Genomic DNA, 19,211 nt, shown 5'->3' on the forward strand with positions numbered 1-19,211 from the left:
CAAGAATGTTTCATTAAAGGTGTGTGGTTACGATGAAAATTACAGTTCTTATAGCTTTACAAGACAGGTTTCATTTTCTAGTCCTAAATTTACCTTTAAGGAATACTTCCTAGGTTGTACCAGATTGTTTATAAGATATGCATTTTAAAAATGAAATAGCTTACTACAATATTTAGTATTAATACTGTTTTCCATAAATATACAACATAGTTAAAATATAATTGTGTATAGGCATTTTGTGGAGTATAGCATTCAAATGGAAAGCAAACACTATTAAATAATTGAATTGGTACTATTTTATTGAAATATGACAATATTTAAAATAGAATCACTGATAAATTAGCATTAGTTAACTAAAAGATGACTATTTGAATCTGAATGAAAGTAGAAAAAAATGACAGCTTCATTTATACTGATTATAATCTATTCTTGTTTATCTGTTGTTATCAGTATGATGTTCATTCACATTACTGTAGTGCTTGGATACTTTGATGAGTATCATTCCAGCCTAGCATAAGAAATAGGAAGGACTATGGGTATGAGTATTAAAGCTCAGAACCAAAGATTCAACAGTTTTTTCCTAATCAAATATTTTTTAAAACTTCCATACCTAGATTTCAGGTGTTCTTCCTATTAAAGCTACTTACAGATCTTGGGAAAAAAACAAAACAACATATATATAATTATTGCTGATACTGCTTCATCTAAACAGTTTTACTTAAGACATGAAATATAAATCATTGAACTGTTCTCAAAAAAACCCAAAAAACAAAAAAACCCACACCTGTATGTAAATATAAACCAAGCACCTTTCAGTTTACGAAGGTAGATAATGCTGGTGGCCTTGCAAGTAGTTCTTGGAAAGGGTCCGCTATTCTGTGGCGCTGGCCTGCTTCCCACTGCTAGATTCCTTGCCTCCTTATCAGAGATGGTACCACAGCTACCGCCAGTATTGTGACAGGACACATTACAGTTTTCCTTAATGTGTTATTTGTTTTTCATGTGTAATATTGTTTATAAATACACTTACTCCATTGTAGGTGAAGTTCTACATAAACTTGATAATTGTAAGAAAATCAATTGCATTTTCAGCTGCACTTGCAAGTATACTCTTGTTTTTTGTTTTTCCTGTCACTTAGGGAACGGTTATCATCATCGCAAATCATGGTGACCGAATTGACATCCCACCTGGAGCAGTATTAGAGAACAAGATTGTATCTGGGAACCTTCGTATCTTGGACCACTGAATGAAAAATATTGTGCACTTTATACTAATTATGGGTTAAACAGTTTCTTACAATGAAATGTTCTCTAGGATTATAAAATAGGCAGGTACTTTACTATGTTACTGTATCATGCAGTGTTAATTTTTAAGTTGAGTTTTCTGCGGTATGCTTTTAGTCTGTGAAAAGCACAGGTGGAAGCAGTACTTTTCTTTTTGAAGAAGATCCTGAAAGTTAAATTCATCTTAAAGTGCAATATTGTTTGTTTAATCTTAAAACTGGGGTAGCTCTGCTGGAAAATCTTTTAACAGAGGCCTCAGTGATGGTCACTTTGAACTGTTTGTGGTTTTAAAAATAAAGCTGTGAAGCAATCATGTATACACTTATACTTTTCAATGCTAACTTTATGAAATGGTGAAGAAAAATGGTTTACTCTTGCTAAACAGTTACTCTGTCAGTTGGAAGACTCGCTCTTGGAACACTGAAGTACTCACTAGCCAGTTACCTAACAAATCCAGTTTTTGCATTTCTGAGAATCTTAACCACATCATTATTTCCACAGGAATTAAACTTGAAGGTATTTAATATCTTTCATCCAGTTCTAAAGCTGGGATGCCTGCCATGCTCTCCATAGACTCGCCATTTATTGAAACAAAGTGGTGTTTCTTTTCCCAGCTGAAGGGGGTGGGGTGGGTAGAGGTAGGGCATTTCTTTCACATCCTTGTTCTCTAGTATAGCGGGGTGGGGTATAACGTTATAAAAAGTTACCTTTCCTTGAAGCTTCACTTGTTGAAGCTTGCTTGTTGTTACTGAAAAATGTTCTTGAATAACCCAAATCAGGTCTGCTGGTAGTTTGAATTTCAGCTTTTCTCTAAGAATCAATTACATTTTCCAATTCTTCCATACGTGTTTTTGAGTAAGCTGCCTGTTTAATAAGTTTACTGTTACTATAAAAAAAAAAAAGTTGTCTTTTAAAGTCTGGTAATTCTTTACAGCTTTATTTTAGACAGACAGTTTAAGAACCAATGACATACCTCTGTAATTAATAATGATAAAGGAAAGAATTCCTCTTAGGAAAACAAAGAGCACAAAATAAGACTATTTCATTGTACATAATCACCACAAGGTTAGGCACTCTGACAGGGTTAGGCAAGATTCCTGGTGTGAAGTGAGGCACAGGCACTTTCATTTATAGAGTGCTGCTGATTCTAATTTTGAAGGTAGGTGTTATAAAAGTCTTTTTAAATAACTTACTCATCACCTTATATTTCTGGCCCCAACACAGCAGCCTATATTTTAACAGTTCTGTTTCTCCCTGGTCTTTGTTCATATACACATTGAAAGTTACTTACAAATAAGAACCCAAGGCAGGGGACATACTTCAATGTTATGAGGAGATCTCATTTTAACATTTAGATAAGTAGGCAGAATATAAGAAAATGTATTCTTACCTCTGCTAGAAATAAAAAGGAAAAACACCCCAACCCTGCATAGATACTTTTATAAAAATACAGCTGTTAAACTGCAGGCTTTCATACACCACATCTGAAAAGTATTTAAATTAGTAGTTGCATAAATGAACACCAAAATCTTACTCTTTAATTATTACTTATGATCAGTCTTTCAAGTATTTAGACTATTCTGGAAGGCTTTACGCAGTTGACATACAGTGGTGATGATGATAGATTAAATATGTGACACACAAAGCCTGAAACTTGACATTGGTCACTAAAACAAAAACTGAATTCCTAAATCCAAGCAATCAAAAGATGTTTATTTTTATAGAAAGATCTGTAAAAAAATAATTTTTCAAACAGCTTTACTTTCATAGAGAAAACTTTCTACAGAGGTTGAGTAAGATTTTAATATTTTAAATTGTACCATCATTAAATAAGGTGGGACACCATATGAATTTCATTGCACTGGAAGAAATGCAAAGCATTTTTTAATATAAAGTATACAGAGCATTCTAGTCAACTACAGCTGTGTTACAGCTATGTGTTCTTTTGGATTTGGTCCAAAGAAACCTGAGTCTGTTGCCAGAGAGAATGAAAAATATTATAGACACCTGATCAGTTACTCCTCACTGAAGGAAGCACACAAATGGCATTCCTTGTAGATCCCAGTGAATCCCAGTTTCCCAACACTGATACTTTCCCTTTCTCCTTCCCCAACCCCAGTTCACTTTGGGTTCCAGGTTCAGTTCTTGAATCACAGGCATCCATATTTTCATCACAAACATACACATCCCATGGTAAAATGAACTACCCAGTTTTCCAGTATGTCATCACCTTTTCTGTTCCCAGATCTCGGCCATATTTAGGTCCAAATCTTTAAGGCCTTTTAAGGCTTGAAGATTTCCAGTGTAAAAAGCTACATCTGCTGTGACCAACCTAAACATTGGAAAGAAAATTATTTTAATCTCATGTTTTCTTTTCAAATAAAGTAGCAATGCTCACAGAGTAATCTGAGTCCTATCCTAGCTGCTAGACTATGATTTAAAATTTGGACCAAATGTCAATATATTTCTCTCAGCATGATTCCTACTATCTTATAGTTAGATCATTTAATGTTCTCTCTCTTTCAACAGTGTTGTTTTGAAAAGGAATAAACCAATGCAGGTTGGACTGTTTCATAATTAATTCTGCCCAATAAAATAAATTTATCTTAGAACAGTATGAAATAGAGAAAAATAACAAGTTAAACTTTTTTTTTTTTTGATCAGCTGTCACTAGAATAGAGTATACATGTATATGACTGTTGAACTCAAGGAAAAGACAGACAAGGTTTCCTGAATGCCATCCTAAGAAGTTAAATGAAGGCTGGGACTCATGTGTTAAGTACTGCTGGATACAAAACTTGCTATTGACGATGTAACAATACTTGACAAAAAGAATTATACTTTTAAGTATTTAGCTGTCACATTAATCCCTATCCTTGAAAAAACACTCCTGGAAAGAATGCTCAGATGATAAACAGATACCAAAGCTCCACACACAAAAAGCAGGGACTGGTCTGATTAGACGTGTACGTTGACAGATTTGGCCCATGCAGAAACAAATAGGAGATCTTGATTTAGTAGTTTGTAAAAGAAGAGGAAATGCAGCTTTGATACTTTAAAGAGCATGTAAGTTCTGGATTGCTGGACCACAAGGGGGCAAAGGTATTTTAAGCACCCTTAATATATGTATGAGTCTAATTTATAAATACATTCATACTTATGTACTTAATGTTTCAGCTTTTGTCACATGGCAGAATTCAGTAAGGACCATATTTTTGTTTGAAACTCATCTGGGTCAAGGTGCTTTAAAATCCATAAAAAGTCTAAATTAGTAAGTATGCTGAAACTGACAGCAATGGCTCAAAAAAGAACAAAGTCTTAAGGCAAGACTCCCACATGAAAAATTAAACGAAATTAACAGAAATCTCCATTTTAAAATATCAAGTCAACTATTTACAGTCTATACAAGACAGTACATAGAAAATATATGTTTTACATCAAAGTTGAAAATATTTGATAAAAGAACGTAAAAGAAAAGCAGATATTTGCAATATATATAACCAATGAAGGATCAGTTTGAGGTCATACGCAAAAATCTAAAATCAGCAAGAAAAAGATAATACCCAAGATAAAAAATGGGTGAAGAATATGAAAAGTCACAGATGAGAACACCTGAATGACAAATACGTGAAAAGATGACAAACATTAGGAAATGCAAATCAAAACAAAATACCACTGTATCCCATTAGACTGGCAACAATTTAAAAAATCTAACAGCAAATGTTGGCAAGATGTGGAATAAAGGTGGGCACTTGGTATAGCCACTTTGGAGAAAATTCTGGCAAAACCTAGTAGAGTGAAAATGTACACGTGATCCACTTCTATGTACCTACCCTAAAGAAATGATCACACCATTACACATGTATAAGGAAAGATCTTCACTGTGGCATGATTGTAATGGAAGAAAGTAATGACCTAAAATCGATCACCAGGTGAAATGGAAACATTAAATATGGTTGATTCATGTGGGAGAATGCAATAAAGCAATCAAAAATGGACAATTTCTATATATCAACATAAACAATGTTGAGTGGAAAAAAGCAAGCAGCATATGTACAATATACCATGTAAGTAAATTAAATTCATAAAACAGCTCCACATTTTTTTTTTTAGATAAAGAGACAATAAATGAGAAGGACTTAAAGGATATAGACCCGATTTACTAGAAACATTGCCTGAGGGCTGGAGGAAAGAGAAAAGGACTGGAGATGGGGTCAAGGGGTACTTAAGCTCCATTTGGAATGCCATTTTTAAAAAAAATGATGAACATTTTTTTTTCCAAGTGAAAATGACAAATGTTAATAATGATCAATTCTAAGTAACAGGAATATAAATATTCTCCATATGTCTCTCTATTTTAAAAATATCTTAAAATAGAGAAAAAAAATCACATTAAAAAGAAAAAGTGCAGGACGGGGGAGAAGAAGGAATAGGGAGCAACTGCTTAATGGGTCTGGGATTTCCTCTTGTGGTAGTAAAATGTTTGGAACTAGACAGGGCTGGCAGTTGCACCCAGGTGGTGGCTGCGAAGGCACTAAGGACCACTGAATGGTTAACTATAAAATGGTTGATTTTATGTTATGTGAATTTCACCTCGAAAAAAAAAAAGGTAAAATTTTAGAGCCATTTCAGGAACAAAAGTTCCTTTTAAGCAGGTAGTTTGTTATGTCTTTGGCTAGAGTCTAGAGAGAAATTTTCAGGGAATTCTATCTTTCAAGTGATCGCTCAAAGACATAGTTTGACTTACACAGTATTAGTGTCTTTAAAAGTATGTGACAACAAAGATCTCTAAGGTGGTACCAACCCCCAAATAGCTTTATTAACAAAGAAAATAATAGGTGATGAATTAACTTGGATGCTTCAGAACTACTGGTCTGAGAAAAACCAACCTGCGAGATTTAGTTACGTGAATAAAAGTAGAAAAGTATGAGTGTAATGGGCCTTTAATTAGCTTTTTATGAATAGTTTCTGAGAGGTATTTGATATTTGTTATACTGTCTTTGAACTTTTCTGTGGCTCTGAAATTTCTGAAAGTAAATCTTTAAAAAAAAAAAAAAGAACCAGGTAATAATCAAAAGAGAATCAGATTTTTGCATAAAACTCTTAAATTCAGCCTGGCTGACAAATTCAGCAGTTTGAAGCTTCCAAATTGTTTTGTGCAAAATCAATTCACTGTACTCTCCAACAACACAGGTTTGAACTGCGTGGGTTCACTTATACGCAGATTTTTAAAAACAGTAAATACTAGAGCATTACATGATCTGCAGCTGGTTGAATCTGTGGATGTGGAATTGTTGATACAGAGGAGCCCTGTATATGGAGGGCCAGCTCCCTAAGTTATACTCAGATTGTCAACTGCTGGAGGGTCGGCACCTCCAACCCCCACCCCATCCCCCTCTTGCTCAAGGGCCAGCTGTACTTCTTTTCTTTTTAAGGGTAGGGCCAACTTTTGACTCCAAAAGATGTTTTTTATATTTGTTCCTATAAGTTTGAAACTTAAGCCTAAAATTCCTTTAAAAGGGAACAAAATATTCTACTCTTAAAAATCCATGGAACAGGTAACACACTACAGAAATCATATAAAGGTGTACCTACAAGATCAGCGCTTTGCACTTTGTATAATCTTTAAATCCATATCTTTATCTACATTGCTCTTAACAAAAATTCTGTGACAGGACTTTTTATCATCCCTATTCTAAAATCTAAGAATATTAAGACCCAGGGTAAGTGATTTGCCCAGTTATAGAGCTAGTAAGTGGCAGAACTTAACCCGTTTTCTGATTCTAAATCTATTTCGCCAATAATACATATAATTTGTTCAACGGCTTACAATAAAATATGTATATACTTATTTTTTGTAACCCTGTGAAGGAATTAAGGCAGATTTTATGGTTCTCATTTGATAAATAAGGCACAAAGGTTAAGTGACTTTCTCACAGTCATACAAAGTAGGACTTTGAGTTCTGTCTGGATAGGTGAAGACTACTGGGTGACTTAAGGAGGTGCTACTAATGTACACTGCCTCAAAATGGACATATAAGGTCAGTTAACTAATTCACCATCTATAAAACACTTTAACACAGATAGATATAGATATAGATATAGATATACATCACCTCCACAGAGGGAAAAAAAGGCAAAAGTCTGCTGATTTTACAGTCTGGGGCCCTGGCAAGATTATAGTGGAAAAGGACAGCATAATGAATAAAAACCAATCAAACAGTTCAATATGGGAGTACGGGGTAAAAACATATTGAAAACATACCCATTTTGAGGTCCTCCATCATTTATCACATTTAAGTGAGACAATTGCTTTTTCAAGTGGAGTTTGTAACTTGCATTAATTCTTAAAAATAACATCTGGAAAAGAAATAAAACTCAGTTTCTTAAAGCTCTATTGACATAGAAGACGTAAGTAAGTAATCACTATTATTTGCAGAAAAATTTAAAAAACCTTTTGCTTTGGCATATACTTTTAAAATGCTCCTCTGAAAGTATTTAATTGCTATTTCAGTATAGTTTGTCTCCTTAGTTGGATAAAAGCTCTTTTTGCTCTTTTCAGTAGTACTTATTTTAGTGATATGACTTATCACTGCCTTTTGCCCCTTAGTAGAAATCCTCTGGCATGTGTAAATGGGATCAACCATACAGGTGAAAAGAATAAAAAGAGACGGAGAATTCTGCAATGTATCGATATTAACTAGGAACTTGATAGAGAAAAAAGTCACAATGGTAAAGGCAAGGCTACCGTTATCCTTCCCAATTACTTGGAAGTATTTTATTGCTTCACATGCAGATTTTTAATGCAATACTTCTTTGGGAAATGCCTGACCTGAAATTATATACAATTAATCTATGGAAACAATTTTGTGAAATATATTTCCCATGGGAAAAAATATATAAAGTCATCTATGGAAAAGTTTTATGGAATTACTCGTACTCAAGTGACAATAATGACATAAATCTATAATTTGTGCCCAGCTTGACAAGAGTTCCCTTTAAATGATGATGCAGATAAAAATACATGAAATACCTATATACCCAGCTCCTGGACCTGGCTAAGCCTTGTTCTAGAATTAGAACTCAAATGGCAAATCCAGAAGGTCAGAATGTCAGAGGTGGGGGATCTTACATGTGGAATGAAAAGGATGGCTTGGCTAGGAAGACTGAGAAAGGAAGAAGAGACCCTAGTGGGTGCTCCACATCTCAAGCCTCCTCCTCAGTCCTCAGAGAGCCCCAAAGGCGCTGGATGATATTTAATCATAAAGATGGTATGATTAATGAAAACTTAGGGAAGCATGAAAAAATGGTAATAGCTAGTATAGGATGGAAGTCTGAGGTGGCATGGGAAAGGAGAACAGCAGGCGCAAGAGCAGGGAAGAGACACTGAAAAAGCTACTCTCTGCTCCCAAATACCATTTCCAAGCACTCAACCAATTCAAGACAAACTGAAATATTGATAAGAAACTTGTCTAAATAGCAAAAATCCCAGTGAAAACTAAGATCATTAGTCATGTAACAACTAGTTTTGTACTAATTATAACATATCATTCTACAATTAGACTTGAATGAGATCACCTGGTATAAAGGGAACAAACTAAGGTGGGTAAAGAAGACCAGAAGAAAAGAAGTACTGGAAACTTTAAAGTACTAGGCGAGGGAATCGAGGGAAGTCACGGGTAGGAATGTCACCGAAAAGTGAACTCTGGTAATGGTGTAGGGAAGACAGTAGAGACAGAGGGTGGATACTTCAAAAGTAAGAGGTGCCAAAGACTACCCATTTTGCTATTTTTCCTGATCTGTGCCTACTACACATCACTTATGCTGATCTAACAAATATTAATGTTAAGGCATATTGATTGAGTTACTTTATATGTCATCTCATTATTAAGTCCATCACTAATTCCTCCCCTATCCAATTTGGATTATAATCACAGTGAGTAACATATTCTACTATTCACTGATAAATGCTAATCCTGATTTTCAAACTAATTATGTAATAAATGATGTCAGTAGAATCTGGGACCTCTGATGACCCAATGAACAAATGAAAATCTGCTTTTTAGAATGGCTGACTACACAGCAAAGCTACTATTGCTCTGGCATGTCAGGGCAAGGAGCACTTTGAAATCAAGTCAATATAACAACTGGAAAAAATAATAATAATCATACTGGAATACGAACTAAGCTTAACTGTGCCAAAAGTACATAATAAAAACACTCCAATTCTGCATGCATATTATGTTATATATAATAGTTTTAGGAATTACTACTTACTTGTGTTTGTTCTTCTGGAAGGAGATCAAATATAGCTTCATGCATTTTTGCCATTTGCTTACAAATATTCCTGAAACAGGCAGAAGGAACGGGAGCTTTCACTTCATACTGGCAGGGAAAAATAATGAGAATTATATTCATGTCCTCTGGATTGCATATTGTCCCCACTGTTCCCTAAAACATATATTTTCTGCCCCTACACATCTAACTCTTCAACTGTGATCTGTGCTACTCATGCAAATCTCAAAAACTTTTCATTAAAAAGCTTAATCTATTTTGAGAAAACCAGCATAATATAGTGGCTAAGAACATAGGTGGCTTCCCTTCTTAAGATGGACTGCTTGGGTTCAAATCCCAACTCTTAAAATTCTTAGCTATGTGAGATGGGGTGAGTTACTTCTCTATATTGGGTGAGATATTTCTCTATATCTCAAAGGGCATGCTGGGAGGATTTTAAAAGATGGCTCATAAGAACTCAAACCAGTGCTTGATACCAAGTAGGTACTCAAAAAATGTTAGCTACTATTGTGGCTTAATATACGATAATGAATCATTAAAGTAGGCCCTCCAAATTAACAGATTATTTTTTAAACATGATTTTAAGAATGTGTTCAACATGATCATATCTGAAATCAATATAACTGGTAGAATTAAAATGTTCTTTTTCTTGGTAGGTGGGCCAATATAGTAATCATATTTACCCTAAGGTTAAGAGAAGACTTTTTCAGGCTTCCCTGGTGGCACACTGGTTAAGACTCCGCCTGCCAATGCAGGGGAGACAGGTTCGAGCCCTGGTCCGGGAAGATCCCACATGCCATGGAGCAGCCTGTGCACCACAACTACTGAGCCTGCGCTCTAGAGTCCATGAGCCACAACTACTGAAGCCCGCACGCCTAGAGCCCATGCCCGGCAATAAGAGGAGCCACCACAATGAGAAGCCCGTGCACCGCAACGAAGAGTAGCCCCTGCTCGCCACAACTAGAGAAAGCCTGAGTGTAGCAATGAAGACCCAATGTAGCCAAAAATAATAAATAAAATAAATAAATTTAAAATAGTAATAATAATAATAAAGAGAAGACTTTTTCAATGATCTATACGGAAAACTTTAAATTAGGTAAATTCACTTACTGTTCTTACATCTGGAACAGTATACTGTTATGATTTAGATAATCACCTTTTAGCCCACATTTTAGAATTCACGGCTTAAATTATATATCATTTTCATTTATAAGACAAATTTGGGCTAAATAATTATATTTTAGATGCACTAATCTTATATAGTTTATTAAAATGATGAGTTCCAATATACTGCTGCAGCAGAACCATGTGGAAGTCACCGTGTGACTGGACCAAGCAAAGTCGTGACCACTCAAGGGTGTGTCTCTCTTCAGCTTAGAGTTATATCAAACATCCCCTTATCTTTTTTATTAATAACAGCTTTAAGATATAATTCACATACCATAAAATTCACCCCTTTAAAGTGTACAATTAACATTTTTTAGTAAACTCTTATACAACCATCACAACTAATTCCCAAACATTTTCATCACCCCAAGAAGAAACCCCATACCCATTAGCAGGCACACCCCGTTCCTCCCTCCCCTCAGCCCCTGGCAACTACTACTCTCTAGAAATGGAATCATACAATCTGTGGCTTTTTGTGACTGGCTTCTTTCACTTAGCATGCTTTCAAGGTTCATCCATGTTGCAGCATGTGTCAGTACCTCATCTTTTTTATGGCTGCATGATATTCCATTGCATGAATATACCATAGTTTATCCAATCAGCAATTAACGGACATTTGGGTTATTTCTACTTTTTGGCTATTATGAATAATAATGCCATGAACATTCATGTACAGATTTCTGTGTAGACAAATGTTATCAATTCTCTTGGGTATATACCCAGAAGTGGAATTACTGGATCATATGGTAACTCCATGTTCAACCTTCTGAGGAAATGTCAAAATGTTTTCCACAGTGGCTGTACCACTTTACAATCCCACCCAGCAGCCTATAAGGGTTCCAATTTCTCCATATCCTCACCAACACTTGTTATTGTCTTTTTTATTTTAGTATCCTACTGTGGTAATATCCCCTTATCTTAACTGTCCCCCTGTCCTGGGTTGAATAATATCTTCTCCAAATTCATGTTCACCTAGAGCTTCATAAGGTCATAGTGGATTAGAGTGGGTCCTAAATCCACTGACTGGTGTTTTTATAAAAGAAAGGAGAGGGAAATTTAGACACAGAGACACACAGAGGGAAGATGACCACGTGAAGACAGAGGCAGAGATTGAAGTGATGCATCTACAAGCCAAGTAATGCCAACAACTGATAGCAAGCACCTGAAGCTAGAAAGGGGCAGGGAAGGATTCTTAGAGCCTTCAGAGGGAGCATGGTCTAGGGACACTCTATCCTCCAGAACTACAAGAGAATAAATTTTTGTGTTATAAGCCACTCAGTCTGTGGGAATCTGTTATGGCAGCCCCAGGAAACTAGCACACCCCCAAAACCTTCCTTCATCACTGCTTTCCCTCAAGATACTATCCTTTCCATCTGACCTTCACCACACGTTTCTTCAATCACTTAAACTTGATACTGTACTTCTTTATTCCACACTATATAAAAAAAATCAACTAAAAATGGATCATGGACTTATATATAAAACCTAAAACAATAGTGCTTCTAGAAGAAAACACTGGAAATTATCTTTGTAACTTGGGTGACAAAAAGTTATTGGGATAAGACACAAGAAGCATGAATAATAAAAGAAAAAAACTGATAAACCGGAGTTCACCAAAGTTAAAAATTGCTCTTTTTAAGACACTTTAGAAAATGAAAAGGTAAGCCATAGACTGGGAGAAAATACTTACTTGATAAAGGACTTGTATCTAGGATATATAAAGAACTCTTTTCTTAAAGAACTCTTAAAACTCAATAAGAAGATAACCCAATTTTTAAAATGAGCAAAAAAAATTTGAACATTTTTCCAGAGAAAAAGTATGGATGGCAAACTAACACATGAAAAGATACTCAACATGTTTGTCATTATATAAATTAAAACCACAATGAGATATCACTCAATACAGACCTACTAGAAGACTAACATTAAAAAACAGAGAGACAATAGAAAGTGCTGGTGAAGATAAAGAGTACCTAGAGCTCTTGTACATCACAAGTAGAATATAAAATTGTATAGTCACTTTGGAAAATAATTTGGCAGTCTTACATTTCCATGCCACCATCAATATATTCCAAGGTATTTACACAAAAGAAATGAAAACACATGTCCACACAAAGATGTGCCCATGAATGTATATAGTGGCATTATTCATAACAGCCAGAAACTGGAGAAAACCCAAACATCTATCAATTGATGAATGGATAAACAAATAGTAGTACATCCATACAATCGATATCACTCTATAATAACAATGAACAAGCCATTAACACCTGCTGTAACATCCATGAATTTCAAAAGCGTTGGGCTAAATGAAAGGAACCTAGGACAAAAGGTTACATTCTGTATAATTCCATTTATAGGATATTCTGGAAAAGGCAAAACTATATGGAAGAAAATCAGATCAGTGGTTGTCATGGTTTGGGGATGTCGGGAAAAGGATTAACTGCAAAAATGCCAACAGTGATGGAATTGTTCTATATCTTGATTGTGGTAGTTCTACTACATATACATGTTAACATCCATCAAATTATATACTTAGAAAGGATGAATTTTACTGAATGTAAATTATACCTCCATAAACTTGCCTTAAATTGCTTAGCTTTCCACTGATAGTCAAAGCTTTCCACTATCTTTCCAACATATCTCCCACTCCTGGGTTTACCCACCCTAATACATTAGCTAAATGGAATTACTTACCTTTGTTATTATTAATAACAACAGCAAAAGCATTAGCAGTCAACATTTATTGGAACTGGCTATAGTCAGATACATGATAAAAGAAAAGTGCTCCACATATATTATCTCATAAATCTTCACTACAAGTTTATGAGGCTTTATTATTATCCTCATTTAGAGATAGGAACCGAGGCTTAAGGAGATTAATAATTTGCCCAAGGTTCTTCAGTGACTAATGTGTGACAAACAATGGAATTTGAATTTAGGTCTACCTGACTCCAAAACCCAACACTAAACTTCCTTCTTAGGATTCCTACCAACATGTCTGTTCATGCTGTTAACTCAGAGTATCTCTTCGCCTCAACTTCATTTGCTCTAATTGTATCTATCTTTAAAATCAAAACTTATATGCATGCCTCATCCATAAAGCTTTCCCAGATCTCCCTCCCAAGCTAACAACCATCTCTTTCAAAACATTAAAAGCTCCAATAGCACTGAACCGATTCCCTACTTATGATACTTTAATCTACCTCCTGTTATAGTTATTGATGTAATTATCCTACTAGATATTTTACTATATGAGGACAAGATCAAAGGCTTCTTCACCCTTGTGTATCACTGTTAACCTAACACGATTTAACTCAATGAATGAATGAATGGTGGCTGGACATTAGTCTAGCCAGTAGTACAATTAGATGTTAATGTTTCACTCTACCCAAGGAAAGGTACCCTTGTTTATTAGCTTCTTATAATCAGCATATATTTTATTACTGTGTTATTCTTCTTTCCCCAAATTAAAATTCCTGATAAGAAAATGAAAAGCTAAAAATTGAGAGACTAACCCAAATCAAACACTGTCTGCTATTTTGGTGTGAATTAAAAACAGGGCCAAACTCCTGGGCAACCCATGGAAGCAAGTAGGGCAGGGAGTGGTAAAGAGAGACTTGATAATACAGGGAAAATGTAACGTGTCAGGGTAACAGGAAAAGTCATCAGTGAGGAAGGTAGCAGAGAAAACGCTAAGTTGCAAACGTCTAGGCACACTCTTGACATTAAAAAAATGACATAAAAAATGGGGAGGGAGGTGTTTGAAATTTATAAAAGAGTTAAGAGACATAATAACCAAATGCAATATGTAATTTTGTTAGGTGTGGTATAGTAGTGTGATTAGATAAAAAAGTATCCCTCCCTAGTTTTTAGAAATATACACCCAAGTATTTAGGGATGAAATATTACAGTGCCTCAAATTAACTATAAAATATTTTAGCAAAAAAAGAAAAATGTTAATGACTGTTAAATATAGGTGATAAATATATGGGAAGCTCATTAAATAATTTTCTTTATTTTTCTTTACCAAAAAGAAAGAAAGAGAGAAAAAAGAATGCAATGAATTGTCACAGGAAAAAGTCTAGCCATAGTCCCAATTCTTGTTCATAGACTTTGGATGACCAACATGATAGAAAAAAGTCAAGGTTTTAAGGGTACCAGCACTTTTTTGGTTTTGCTTCATTCTATTCCCCAGCTTATTACTAGTTTCACTATTTAACATTTACCTTACTCTACATTTTTAGGTGTTAAGTCCTCTGCCTTGTTAGATGATAAACTTCTTGAGGGTCACAGTGCATTATTCATTGACTTTTGGTACACAGAAGAATGTCATGTATCAAAAAGGAAACTGGTGGAATAGAACTGCTTTTGCATTTAGCTTGTACTTGGCAACCATGAAGAAAAAAGAGAATTTCTAACCAATAATTTTTCTCCATACAAAACTAGAAACTTAGAAGGCATAGCATAACATAGGTATGTTTGCACATAACTATAAATTCCTTAAGCTTCTTAAAAGAAAAGCACAAAACATCTATACTATAAACTAACTACGTCAGAGGTTCTCAAAGTGTGGTGTGGGAACACCTGGGAGTCAGAGGCTCTTTCAGGGAATATGTGAGGTAAAAACCATTTTCATAATAATAATAAGATTAGTATTATTCACTTGCGGTCTCTCATGATTGAATGGTGGGGATTTTTAGATGACCTGTGATGTCATTCTGAAGGCTAATCAAATGTGTGTTTATGTATTCTTGTGTTTTAAATTTTTTTTTTAGTTTTAATTTCTAATATGGTACTTACTGATAAGTATATTTGCATAAAAAAAGCTCTTTGGGGTCCTCAATTATTCTTAAGAATGTAAAGGGGGTCCTATGATCAAAATGTTTGAGAACTTAACATTAAACAAATGCAATCTTATTTTCCAATCACTCCTTCTCACTGTCAACTTCAAAGATTTGGGTGTGAATGGGCACCACTTTATCTTGCCTTTTTATAATTTTTATGTGCCTGCTGCTCTTGCCATCTCAGAATCTGAAGGATCCAAGTAGAAGGAAAAGCACATCAAAGGGTCTTGCTTTATAAGATTACTCTAAAAATACTCTGGGGCAAAAGTATAAACTAAATAAACCTTCAAACTTTCAAGGTATGAGATTTCTGCTTTCTCTCTAAGACATGTACTGAATAATTTAGGGAAAGGAAAGAGTGAGGGATAGGGCAAAAGTGACTAGGGCTGATTAAGTGACATTTTTCTGAAGATACCCTCCCAGTGCAATTATGAATTTTTTGGAAAACAGTTCTCCTTTTAATGACCTATGTGGAATGGGAAGCAAATAAGAAACAAGTACTGAAATTGAATATCTATGACGGAAATAAGAGAGCACCTCAGGCTCTGCCTTCTTGGCCTGGAAAATAAAATAACACTTTACTACAAATAATTTAATGTTTATTTTCTCAATTCTGTCTCTGGAAGGCTTTCAGACTAAAATACGCTTTGAAGATACATAATTTTCAATGCAGCTAATATAAAATTACTTCTATATAGGGTTTCTATCATCCTTGAAATCATCTTCCCCCACCCCTACCCCCAAGTCCCTTAGGAAATGAATATCACCTATTTGGGTGATCTGAACATTTGAGTTTTTCCCTAAACCTGGAACAATTTTGATTTGTTAGACAACTGTGAAAAGTCACAACGCTTTCAAGCAAAGCCTAATAATTTCCGTAAATTATTACCTTAGATAACAGCTTGTCAAATAAGCTATCCATTATCGCTACAAGCTTAGCTGATATTTCAGCTATGTGGTCATGGTAGTCCTGTAATGAGAAATAACGTTATATTTTAAAGTCCCTGGGACACATCTAAAATACTTAACAATTATGGAGTTAAATTTATGAAACTCCAGTAGAAAATACATGGAAAGGTACCTTAGTGATATGATCAAAATGCCTAAGCATACTATACTGCTTAGGCTGCAGTCGAGCTTCAAAATGAGCCCTGATCACAGGAATGTAGTGCACGATTAACTGCAAACAGCGTGAAGAAAGAGCTGAAGATCCGGGAGGTAGACATATCGTGGAGAAAAAAAAAGGTATTAGCTGATATTTAAGGTATTTAATTACCTATCAAATTATGTAAAAGGTATCAATTAATTTTATACAGACCCCAGTTTATTACATAAATGAAGAACACAGTAACAGAAAGCAACATATTTCATATTTTTTGTTTAAGAAAATCAGTTGGTACTGAATGATGTAATGAATTATGCTGCTTTTCCAATGGACTCAAGTTGTGAGTAGTACTGGCATAAGGAAGCTAATGGGACAACTGATTCTCTTCTGACATTCAGATACCTTTCACCCCATATACACATACGTACTTCATACATATTACATTTTAACATTTTTTTTACAGTAGTGCAACTTTCTAGTAACTTATATTTATTGGAGTGAAAATTCCTCATAACATTTCTCCAGAAGTTATTTTTCAGTTATGGCAATACATAAGAAAGTGACATTGCTACTTTTAGAGGCTTTAGCTAGAGGCATAAAAACATCAGGTATAATGAAACATAAGTATAGTGACATCACTGTAATGCCTCAGCATGTGAATTAAATGCAAAAATCCATACCCAAATTTTTTGTAGTTATTGTTTTTAGTCCAACAACTTGCAGTGCACCAGCTCCAAGAACTAACTGGCAACTTCTTGAATTGAAGTACTAACAAAGGAAGAAAAAAAAAAACCCAACAATTTATTAAAAACTACTCTTTATATGCTGGCAATGTGTTAATTGTAAAAATACATTCCTCTTTCCTCTCATTGAAGGACCAAATGAGTTTTTCTACTAGGAGCAATTAGGATCTGTTTATGTAATGACAAAAAAAAAAAAAAAAAAAAGGCAAGGGGTGTTCCCAAATGATAATATTTACAGTCTGGTAGGGAAAAAGTTGAAAAATTCTAAAAATCAGTTGTTCAGAAATTAATCTTTAATTGGCATTCACAAAACTAGTTGTTTCGGTCATTCTAATTGGATAGTCCTACTTTCGAAAGGGTAACAAAATCTTTCTGGACTAAAATATGACAACTTAATTTTGGGACAGAATTAATTGATAGATTAGGTATTTGAAAAAAATAAAGCCTTTTCTCTAGGCTAGCAGTTTAAAATATCTGTTAATATGAAATGGCTGAATAACACTATCACCACAGTTTCATTTTACATCAATGGTTCTGAAATAATGATTTAAGAAAAATCTCTAACCTTAGTGAGATGAATTTTGTAAAGTTCAGTGAATTCCTTCCATGCACATTTGAAACCAGTCCAGGTTTTTTGACCTAAGTGGCCTCAGTCATGTTCAGCACCTAACGAACAAATCATCTCCTGTCTCCAATATCATTAACAACTCTATGGGTATAATGAGGAATCACTAAATGTGGAGTGAGAAGGAAGCAGGTGGCCTCCTTCAAATAACATGTTGTGTTCAACCACAATCAAATGTCACAAAATTAATGTCTTAAAGATAGCTTAACCTCGAAATGTCTTAGAGTTGGAAGATTACTCACGCCCTAATGAATTACTTCTTCCAACTATTTTTTCCATAGGAGTGAAATCATACACACCTTCAATAAATCTGATAGACGAGTGAGCATGTCAGTAGTAACAGATGGGATATTATCCACACACTGGCAATATTCAAGGATAATTCTTATCAACAGCAATACGGTTCTACAAAAAAAGAAAGATGACCCAGTAGACACTCAAAACGAGAAAAATCAAACTGATTTGGCATATAAAAATCAATATTGATCTTGGTAACTGTTAAATTATGTATTTTACCTATTAAGTGCAACAGAGTAGGGACTTAGGGTAAGGCAACAGAAAATCCCTAGAGTGTAAAATTAAGGAGGCACTCAATTTCAGGGTTGTGCAATTGCAAGGTAATCACCTGCATGACACTGAGAAAGGGTACCTCCTTAAATTTTGTGTTGTGAGCACATCATTCTCTGTGTGACAGTCATACTAAGATAAGTCTCTTCCATAAGGCAGGTATCCCATTCCTTGGCCAATTTAGAAACACTGAAAAAAGCTTAACCAGTATTTCTGATTATGTAGTAGGTCCTCATAAATGTTGAATTAATGAAGGGAACCTAGTCTAGATTTTCTTAGTGAGATGAAAGATAAACTGTGGCTTCTAAGAACAATATACCTTCTAAGAAGTTTATTGGTAAATCACAAAAGCTTCTCCAAAGATGAGAAAGTTATCAGCTCATTATCAGGACATGTCATAAGCTGAAAAGAGGCACTACTGGGAGGTTAAATAAGGTTGAAACTAAGGGAGAAAGAGCCATTCATTACAGCACATCTAAATTCAATGAGATCCTCAGAAATGAGTGATCCATGTAAACTAATGTTTTATGAAAGTCTGAAGAGAGCAGTGATTCAAGAAGGAGAGTATCTAGCCTTTA

The 19,211-nt window shown here is 34.8% G+C and overlaps 1 protein-coding gene across 3 annotated transcripts in view; it reads right to left on the reverse strand.

The window, feature by feature from the left end:
• Positions 1-2,126: 2,126 nt before the first annotated feature.
• Positions 2,127-19,211, reverse strand: part of VPS54 (VPS54 subunit of GARP complex) — a 93,207-nt gene continuing 76,122 nt past the window's right edge. For all 3 annotated transcript variants that reach the window (XM_082851340.1, XM_082851338.1, XM_082851339.1), the window contains exons 17-23: positions 18,366-18,471; positions 17,379-17,466; positions 16,675-16,796; positions 16,483-16,563; positions 9,562-9,669; positions 7,550-7,644; positions 2,127-3,616 (exon numbers count right to left, since the gene is read on the reverse strand). In XM_082851340.1, the coding sequence (XP_082707466.1) occupies positions 3,511-3,616; positions 7,550-7,644; positions 9,562-9,669; positions 16,483-16,563; positions 16,675-16,796; positions 17,379-17,466; positions 18,366-18,471 (706 nt within the window). In that variant the 3' untranslated portion in view covers positions 2,127-3,510. The remainder of the gene's footprint in view (positions 3,617-7,549; positions 7,645-9,561; positions 9,670-16,482; positions 16,564-16,674; positions 16,797-17,378; positions 17,467-18,365; positions 18,472-19,211) is intronic.

This window comes from Leucopleurus acutus, assembly GCF_964270905.1.
Source record: "Leucopleurus acutus genome assembly, chromosome: 12".
In the NCBI taxonomy this organism is placed as follows: domain Eukaryota; kingdom Metazoa; phylum Chordata; class Mammalia; order Artiodactyla; family Delphinidae; genus Leucopleurus; species Leucopleurus acutus.